General features: G+C 43.2%; 1 protein-coding gene across 4 annotated transcripts in view; it reads left to right on the top strand.

Moving 5' to 3' along the window:
• Positions 1-2224: 2224 nt before the first annotated feature.
• The window catches only part of LOC111718819 (zinc finger protein 708-like), a 30243-nt gene continuing 22327 nt past the window's right edge, over positions 2225-10140 (top strand). For 2 of the 4 annotated variants that reach the window (XM_031949841.1, XM_031949839.1), the window contains exons 1-2: positions 2225-2310; positions 5836-5921. In XM_031949841.1, coding sequence (XP_031805701.1) covers positions 5904-5921 — 18 coding nt within the window. In that variant the 5' untranslated portion in view covers positions 2225-2310; positions 5836-5903. Of the gene's footprint in view, positions 2311-3271; positions 3960-5835; positions 5922-10140 lie in introns of those variants that run through there. The other 2 variants (XM_031949840.1, XM_031949842.1) reach the window with 2 other exon arrangements.

The raw sequence follows: 10140 nt of genomic DNA, 5'->3' as shown, positions 1-10140 counted from the left end.
CAAGCCCAGTGCTCTATCCACTTTGCAACCTAGCAGTCCCAAAGCTGTGTTTTGGAAAGAGCAATCTGAGCCGGGTTTTATATTTATAGAGAGCTCAAATTTTACCAGAATGTATTCCTTGCATGAAGAAAAAAAAAAAAAAACTTCCTTTTTATAACCACCATCTCATTCTGGGACTTCTGGTTCCTCCTAGTTCTCCTAGAAATAAGCAGAACAAACATGATTTCTTCCTGTACGTGATAGACCTTAAAATACCATATTTTTTTTCTGCTCCAACATTTTTTTCAGGTTAAATACCCTGGATTCCTTCAACCAGTTTCTGCCATGTTAGTGGTCCTGCCTAGCTACTCTAAGATCAGGTGCAAATTCCTCTATTTGACAGGCAAAAGCCCTTCACAGTCTTGAATCAACCTAGCTCCCCAGGCTTACTAAACGTTATTTTCCTTTCAGAATTCCATATCCCGGTCAGAATAACTTTCTTCATGTTCCCACATGACATTCCATCATGCGTCTCTAGGAATTTGAATCCTGAATGCCTGGAATGCACTCATTCCGCAGGTTCACTTAATGCAATTTCTTTTCATTTAAAGCTCTTGTCCAACATCAGGGAGAATCAAGAACTCCCTGACAAAGTCCTTAGGTAGACTTTGTCTACCTACTACACTAAGTAGGGACTTAGTACACTCTGGATCTTCTAAATGAAGAGAAAACCCAACATAAGAGTTCTTGTGCCAAGGAACTTACAGGGGAAGACCTTACACAACAGAACTCTAGCTGGAAAGGAAAGTATATCTAAGTCCTCCACAAAGTGAAGGTTTATCAGGACTTTAACGCTCTACTATCCAGCGCTACAATTGGAGGGAAAATGAGGGCAGTAACATATTTAGTCCGGGAAAAGATGCTGAAGCAGTCAGCCGGTTCTTCTCCTGCGCAGTGTGTTCTACCTGTGCAGTGACGGACGAGTCACACACACACACACACACACACACACACACACAAAGCCTTATTCTAGAGATAGCAGAATCTCAACTAAACTGTGAAGGAAAGTAAGGTTTCAAGTGTTGAAGGGCAAAGCATAGAGTTGGGGGAGCATCCCATGGTGACCTGCAGAGATGGCAGGGAGAGCATCATGTGTGAGCCACTGCAAGGGCAGAGAATTCCATCTGGCCGTGGCTGTGGGGGGCTGAGGAGCTTGGCTGAATGTGAATTTGCTGGACAGGGAGGGAGAGTCACACAGATACTTTTCATAGAGAGATGCACTGAAATATTTGAGAAATTTTTGAGCAGTTATTGCTCTTCCCAGACAAAAAGTCCTTCTTTATCCACCTGGAAATCAGCAGCTTCATTCTACAGCTCTGCAGGCTCTACTGCAGGAGCTGGGCAGACCCGGATTCGCTCCAGCTCCGGACCTGACCTAGATCTCTGCCCCAGTGCGCCCGGCAGGTAAAGGCGCTGTACGCATGCGCGCTGGGACTAGGGCTGTCTAGCGGCGGAGCATCCCATGACGTCACTCCGCCAGACTGAGGCTGAGAACTCCAGAAATCGCTGCGGAAGAATTGGGTATTTATCTAGGAAGCATTTTACAGCCGCTTCTCCGCGTCCGGCTTTTCCCCGCCCCTCCCGCTCCCAGCAGAAGAAGCGCCCACAGGGCAGGGACCTCCTGGGTCAGCCTCCTGACAGCAACCTGAACCTCACCGCCTACTTTCCGCTACAGGTGCTTAACCACGGCGTCGGAACCCGGGATTGGAACTAGATGGCGCCTGCGCGCCCTCCGCCAGACTACATTTCCCAGAATGGAACGCTCGGATTCCGACGGATGCCGGCGAGGGCCACGCCGCCTCTGAGCAGGCGCAGTGGGAGGTGTCTAGTCCCATCCTTTTCCACTGAGGCGGAGGTTGGGGAAAGTTGCCAGGCTGGCGGCTGAGTATCTGTGTGCGGGAGCGGTCTGGCCTGGGGCAGCGCAGGTGGAGAGACGGCTCCGGAGCTGGGAGAGGGAGAAACGGATCCCAGGGATCCAGGCTCCTAATTCTGGCGCGAGGCTACCTTCTTCATGCCCCGAGCTCGTCCCTGGAGCCCCACTTTTTTACTCAAGTGCGTCCCTGAGGACCAGCCGCAGACAGCATTGATTAAGCGCCTGCTGTGTGCCAGCAAGGAAATGTAAATAGCCCTAAGCATTGATTAAGCACCTGCTGTGTGCCAGCAAGGAAATGTAAATAGCCCTAAGCATTAATTAAGCGCCTGTGAAAAAAGCACAGAGGCCCCGCCCTCGGAGTCTTGGCGTAGGGGGCAGAGCCGGGACACCTTCCTGAGGTAAGCCGTGGGTCAGAGGGGGTGGGGAGCTTCCGTGCAAGGCCCCGCTTCCACCCGTGTTTGTGAGCCTGAAAGAGCGTGGCTCCCTCTTTATAAAAGTGGAAGTTGGGGTTCACGGCAGCGGGACCGGGCGGGAGTGCGATAGAGGGAGGGAGAGGTCCCTAGTGGGGGAGGGCAAGGAACAGCCTCTGACAGGGAAAGCGAACGGCTCCGCCAGGAGGGTCTTGTCTTAGCCGCGCGCGCTGCGCGTGTAAATGCGCGAGTCCTGTGCGTGTGTCACGTGCGTGGGCGTGCGCGTGAGTGCGCGAGTCCTGTGCGTGTGTCACGTGCGTGGGCGTGCGTGTGAGTGCGCGAGTCCTGTGCGCGTGTCACGTGCGTGGGCGTGCGTGTAAATGCGCGAGTCCTGTGCGTGTGTCACGTGCGTGGGCGTGCGCGTGAGTGCGCGAGTCCTGTGCGTGTGTCACGTGCGTGGGCGTGCGCGTGAGTGCGCGAGTCCTGTGCGTGTGTCACGTGCGTGGGCGTGCGCGTGAGTGCGCGAGTCCTGTGCGTGTGTCACGTGCGTGGGCGCGCGCGTGAGTGCGAGTCCTGTGCGTGTGTCACGTGCGTGGGCGTGCGCGTGAGTGCGCGAGTCCTGTGCGTGTGTCACGTGCGTGGGCGTGCGCGTGAGTGCGCGAGTCCTGTGCGTGTGTCACGTGCGTGGGCGTGCGTGTGAGTGCGCGAGTCCTGTGCGCGTGTCACGTGCGTGGGCGTGCGTGTGAGTGCGCGAGTCCTGTGCGTGTGTCACGTGCGTGGGCGTGCGTGTGAGTGCGCGAGTCTTGTGCGTGTCACATGCGTGGGCGTGCGCGTGTAAATGCGCGAGTCCTGTGCGTGTGTCACGTGCGTGGGCGCGCGCGTGAGTGCGCGAGTCCTGTGCGTGTGTCACGTGCGTGGGCGCGCGCGTGAGTGCGCGAGTCCTGTGCGTGTGTCACGTGCGTGGGCGTGCGCGTGTCTACATGGGCGTGTACGTGTGAGGGGGTGTGGATGCATGTGTGCACAGTACGGCATCCAGACGTGTGTGCGTGTAGATGTGGGTAAACATTTCACTATATATATATATATGGACGTGCGTGTGTGCGTGTAGATGTGATAGCATGCATACGCATAGATCCGTTTGTGGTCCAGGCTGCAGATGGGCATCTATTTGCATGCATCTATGCCTATTTGTATGCATGTAGATTTATACATATATGTGTATGTGAGGGGATGAAGGCGGGTGCATGTTTTTGTTTGCATGCATGGATGTGTATGTGAGTGTGTTTCTAGATATGTGCACGTGTGTGGAGGGGTGCAGACGGGTGTTGTGTCTGTACGAATATATGTAAGCTTAAGCGTGCATTTAGATATATGTGTATGTATGTACTTATATGCATGCATACATGTGTGTGTCTGTGTGTATGCATTCAGGTCTGTGTGAATGTGTATATAGATAGAGGTGTGTGGATGCCCGTGGAGTTGTATGTGTCTGTGTAATAAATATCTCCGTGCTTGCTTGCAGCCTGCTTGGGGGAAGTGGACACAGTGAAAGGGGAAAAAAGAACAGTGCGCAAAATGGACAGTAGCGAACGAAAGAATAACCTCAAGGAAGCACAGAAAAGATGGACATTCATGCTGTAATGTCTTCTGTTATTATATTTGCTTTCTTGAAATGTAAATTTTATTGTTACATATTTTGAATCTTTCCTAAAGTTCTGCTGGGCCCGTGACAATTAAAGACCTTAACAGTTTTTAAAGCATTCAACATTGTTATTTCATTTATTTTTCAAGATAATCCCGAGAGTTAGATGCTATTATTCTCCTCCCCATTTTTCAGATGAGTTAGGAAGGGAGTAAATATGTATGGAGTGTCTGCCTTATTCAAGACACTGTGCTAAATGCTTTTTAGAAATATTCTTATTTAATCTTCACAACAACCCTGAGAAATGGATGTCCTTGTTATGCCCATTTTTGAAGATGAACTGAAGGCAAGTAATTATTTATGTTGGTGCTAGTATGTGTGGGCCAAGTGCTTTTTACAAATATTCTCCCTTTTACATGACACTGAGCTAGGAGCTATGATTATCCTCATATTAAGATTGAAGAAACTGAGGCAAGTAAAGTTAAGTGACTTGCTTAGCGTCATCCAGCTATTAATTATCTGGGACTGGATTTGAACTCAGGTCTTCCTGCCTCCGGGCCTAGTGCTCTATGTACTGCATCACTTACCTGCCTGGGGAAGGAACAGAGATAGAGTTCTTCAAATCCAGCTCTCTCATTGCTTAGGCCTGGAAAAGTAATGTGACTTGGCCAGGCTCACATGGCTAGTGAATGACAGCTCCTACTCAGGGTCTGGAGCCAGTTCTTCCAGACCTTTTACTTTTCTCTTTCTCTTTGTTCTCCTTTTCTGTCTTTTTTCCTTTATTCATTTCTTTTACTTGTCCTCTTAAAATTTTTTTTCTTTTACTTTTCTCTCTGTGTTCTTTTCTTCTGTCTTTTCCTTTGTTCTCTTTTTCTATCACCTTTTTATCTTTTTCTTTTCTCTTTTCTACCTCTCAAAGTACTTGTTATATGTGTATTTGTGTGTATAACTAAAGATCTCAATATGAATAGAGGTTTTCTTTGCTGGCTTAGATAATCAGTTCTTTTAGACATCAAAGGGCAGTTGTGTGCAGGTTCTCAAGTTAGAAAGTGATGTTTCATATCCCAGCACCTTTTGGCAGAATCTCCATAGTCTGAAGCACTAGAATTCTTGCTCAGCTGGTAATGACTCCTGGTACTGGTAGCAGTCTCAGCCATGGCCTTGGAATATTTTCTGGGATTGTAAGGAATCTCCATGAGTGTCAGCCAGGTATTTTTGTATAACCTTATACTGAGAACATAAGGATGAGACACGGGGAGGCACAGGAAGAACAGGCCACTTTTCCTTGGGCTTGATTTAAGCGCTTCCTTTGAGCCTTGCTATGTGGTTTACCTTGGAAACCTGGCCATTTCCCTGAGAGAAACCAGCTGCCTTAAAGGAATGAATGAACTACTCCCCTTGGTGACCCATAACTGGGAAGATGATGCGTCCAGGGGGTCATATATGACATCATAAACTTGGCACGGGGCCTTCTTTGTTCTCAGTCTATATAGAATTCAAGGGAGGTAGACATTTTGGAGTTTCACCCAGGAAGGGCCGCCTTGCCTGGGAGTTTTCCCTCTTCAGGGTGCATTCTGACTGGGTCCCTCAGAAAACTCAGGAGTGGCTGTTTCCCAAATTAGTGATGGTGAATGGTACCTGTTTGTCTGGTTTTGTCATTACTGTGATAACACCTGTTAAGTTGTCCATTATTTCTGTATTACAAGTTTCCTCTTCCCTTATGTCTTCTACAAATCAAGGCTCTGAGCAGTAATCAACTTGCACTTGCCCCCTTTGAGTCTGTGCCTGTAGAATGTAAATTCTGAACCTAGATTAACCTTACACCCTGAGAAGCAAGAATCCATTCTAAGATAACTCTTCCATCTTTCTAGGGAGACAAGACTCGGGAAAGCTCAGAATCTCAAGGAAACACTGGAGAAGGAATGATTTTGGGGAGGCCATGACCTCCAAGAGAAAGGTAAGAAGTACAGACATGACAAGGTTGGAAAAGTAAGGGAAGAACAACCTTGCCAGACTTAACTTGTCTCCTGGTGCCCCTTGTGTCCCAGTCCACCTACTGGACATGTCCAAAATGGAACTCACCTTCCCTCCATCCCCCACCTGCCATTCCTCCAAACTTCCTGTTTCTTTGCAGGGAGTTTCTTTCTTTCAGTCACTGGAATCTTGGAATTCCAACTTGGAATCATCTTCCTCACCCCCAGCTCCACTCCCATAGTGTCCATTCACTGACCAGGTCTTCTTGGTTCTGACTCCCAGGTATTCCTTTCTGGCATGGAATGGATAAATGCATTGAGTGGTCAATTTCAAGACAGTGTACAAACAGGTTTGCCTTTCAAGACCTATTCAACTTTCAGGTGGTAGTAATAAACTGAAATAAGCTTTCCTTACCTTCCCCCCCCCCCCCCCCCCATTTAGACCACACAAGATACTCTATCATTTTTAAAATTTAAAAGTAAAACTAAAGATGTTTCTGCTAAATAATTAATACTATAACAATTTGATCCCACAAACTATTCCATCAATGTCCAATTCACATTTATTTTGTAAAGGAATAAAATTTTAGGTTAAACAGCTCAAACTTTATGCCTGTCTTATTGTAATAGCTCAGATATGTTCCAGTATTAACCTTTGAAATAAAGCCATGATTATAGAAATTTGCCATAGAAAGAAAAATAGTGACATTATATATATATATAGAGAAGCTTTCTTACTTTCCTCACTTCATATCAGTTCTCAACTAGAGTTATACGACTAGCCAGTTTTATTGAGCCTGGCTTAAAGCACGGAATATTTTCCATTTCCTAGGAAATCAAGTCAGGAGAGTCCTGCCTCAGCTCATGCCAAGAATAGTTCTCCCAGCCTTCCCCTTGAGTCTTCCACCTGTAATTTATGGATGTTGATTCCATAAAGTTATTGATATCATAGATCATTGACCTAATAGAATTCCTTGATGATCATACCTACAAACATACTGAGACTCATATTGATTACAGTCCCATGAGTTTTAACAAGAAGTTTAAAATAATCATAGCTTCATAGTTTTAGGTGGATTCAGTTATTAAAGCTTATATTTCCTTTATGTAGATGAAAAAAGTTCAGAGTATTTAATTTTATATTTCCAAAACATGTTCTTAGATAAGCTCTAAAGAGGCGTCTTCCTTCTAGATCTGTGTCTAAGATGCTAAAACTCAACTCAAATTCAATATAAAATAGAGCTAAAAGAGGAATTAGTTTATTAAAAATATACAATTCACCTAAAACTTGGGAGATTTTTAATTCTTCCATCATGAGGGCCTGAATTGGAAAATGAATTTTTGTGTCTATTAATACTTAAATAGATAATTTTTTACAAGTAAATTCTTTTTTTTTAATTAAAGTTTTTTATTTTCTTTCCTTTTTTTTGAGTACAATTTTTTTTTATTAAAGCTTTTTATTGTCAAAACATATGCATGGATAATTTTTCAACATTAACCCTTGCAAAACCTTGTGTTCCAAATTTTCCTTCCTTTCTCCAACTCCCTCCCCTAGATGGCAAATAATCCAATATATGTTAAACATGGTAAAAATATATGTTCAATCCAATATATGCATAAATGTAGAGGGCTGAAACTCTGAAAAAGTATGCTTGAATCAGACAGCAGAACACTTAAGGCTAATTACCTATTTGATGTAAGATAATGGCTCTATATACATATTTAGATGAGATGATGATGTGATGGCGCTCCTCACCATTGGTGCTTGCTGAATGTTTGGTGGTGAGATAATTGTAGGTAAGGATTGGAGGGCTGGGGGAGAAAGGTCAGGGTCACTTGGCTGCAGGACAAGGAGGAGAGAAGCTGGAGACTTCAGATCTGGTCCAAAATCCAGGAGACATCTTTGGCAAGTCCCGTGGCAGCTTGCCTACCTCCTTCACTTCTCCCCTAAAGACTAAGAACTTTAATTAATCCTGACTCTGACTGATCCTGAGGCCTCTAGGGACCTAGTCTGGACATTACACATAAATATTTATACAATTATCTTGCTGCACAAAAAAATCAGATCAAAAATTAGAAAGAAAATCAAATGCAAGCAAACAACAACAAAAAGAGGGAAAATGCTATATTGTGATCCATACTCAGTTCCCACAGTCTTCTCTCTGGGTGTAGATGGTTGTCTTTATCACAAGATTATTGGAACTGGCCTGAAATCATCTCATTGTTGAAGAGAGCCAAGTCCTCCAGAATTGATCGTTCTATAGTCTTATTGTTGCCATGGATCTCCTGGTTTTGCTCATTTCACTCAGCATTAGTTCATATAAGTCTCTCCAGCCCTCTCTAAAATCATCCTGATGATCATTTCTTTTACAACAATAATATTCCTTTATACATCACTAACAAAATCCAACAGCAAGAGATACAAAGAAAAATTCCATTTAAAATAACTGTCGATAGTATAAAATATTTGGGAATCTATCTGCCAAGGGAATGTCAGGAATTATATGAGCAAAATTACAAAACACTTTCTACACAAATAAAGTCAGATCTAAGCAACTGGAAAAATATTAAATGCTCTTGGATAGGAGCAAATATAATAAAGATGACAGTACTACCTAAACTAATCTATTTATTTAGTGCTGTACCAGTCAGACTCCCAAGAAACTATTTTAATGACCTAGAAAAAAATAACAACAAAATTCATTTGGAAGAGCAAAAGGTTTAGATTTAGATTTAGAGCACCTTTTCATATGGCTAGAAATGATTTCAGTTTCTTCATCTGAAAATTGTTGGTTCATATCCTTTGACCATTTATCAAGAGTAGCTTGAATTTTTATGAAGTGGCATCAGTTCTCTATGTATTTTAGAAATGAGGCCTTTATCAGAACCCTTGAACTTAAACTATCATTTTTCTAATTAGTTTATAATACCACGTTTTATGTCTAAACCATGAACCCATTTTGACCTTAATTTGGTATAGGGTGTTAGGTATGGATCAATTCCTGGTTTCTGCCATACTAGTTTCCAATTTTCCTAGCAGTTTTTGTCAGAGAGTGAGTTCTTATCCCAAAAGCTGGGGTCTTTGGATTTGTCAAATGTTATATTAATATAGTCATTGATTATTTTATCCATCATCAACTCTGTTTCTTAGCCATTACCAAGTGGTTTTGATGACTGCTGCTTTATAATATAGTTTTAGGTCTGGTACAGATAGGCCACTTTTATTTAATTTTTTTTCAGTAATTCTCTTGAAATTCTTGACCTTTTCTTCTTCCACATGAACTTTGTTATTATTTTTTTTCTAGCACTGTAAAATAATTTCCTGGGTATAATAATTTGATTGGTATGGCACTGAATAAGTAGATACATGTAAATTATTATTATTATTTTTGCTGAGGCATTTGGGGTTAAGTGACTTGCCCAGGGTCACACAGCTAGGAAGTGTTAGGTGTCTGAGGTTAGATTTGAACTTAGGTCCTCCTGACTCCAGGGCTGTTGCTCTGTCCACTGCACCCCTACATATAAATTCTTAATCCAGTTTTGGAAATTATGTCAGGTGTCCTACTAATCATGTTATCATAATGAAAGAATGTAATAGTGTGGCATCTTATAAACTAAATAACCCACCAATTGTAAGACTTATGTCTATGTTATCTGTGATTCAAATGATAATTCAAAGTGATCCGTTACTATAGTAGCATGTATAATTATAAGGGTCATTTTTTTTTTAATACTTTCTCTTATTAATGGAATTTGCTGTGTGAGAAGAAAGAGAGAGACACAGCAGTGTTAGTTCTCTTTGGTTTCAGGTATGAGCCATAAGCAGCGAGTTGCATGACAGGATGTCTAGACCATGTGCAGAATTAGCGAAGTGGGGAAATTCATATTCATCAAGATGGGAGAGGTCAAGGGAATCTTCAGTTTTACAAGGAAGTTCTGTTGACTTTCCCAGAGAGAGACATCAGAATAGCAGGAAATTGAAGTCCTAAGAAACTCTTTCTCAAACAGCAACATTTCAATAATTTTAGTTTAGGGCTAGAAAAGTGATGTTTTTCTTATATATTAGCCTCCAAATCTAATCTAGAATTATTTTTAAACTATCATTCATTCATTTCCCACACTCTCCTTGATGTGCAGATAAAGCCAAAGAGAGACCATTTCTAGAATAGATATGGGATTAGCCAGAGATGAGAGTCAAAGTAG

This window comes from Sarcophilus harrisii, chromosome 2 (assembly GCF_902635505.1).
Source record: "Sarcophilus harrisii chromosome 2, mSarHar1.11, whole genome shotgun sequence".
NCBI lineage: Eukaryota > Metazoa > Chordata > Mammalia > Dasyuromorphia > Dasyuridae > Sarcophilus > Sarcophilus harrisii.
This window is presented reverse-complemented; position numbering and strand designations above follow the sequence as displayed.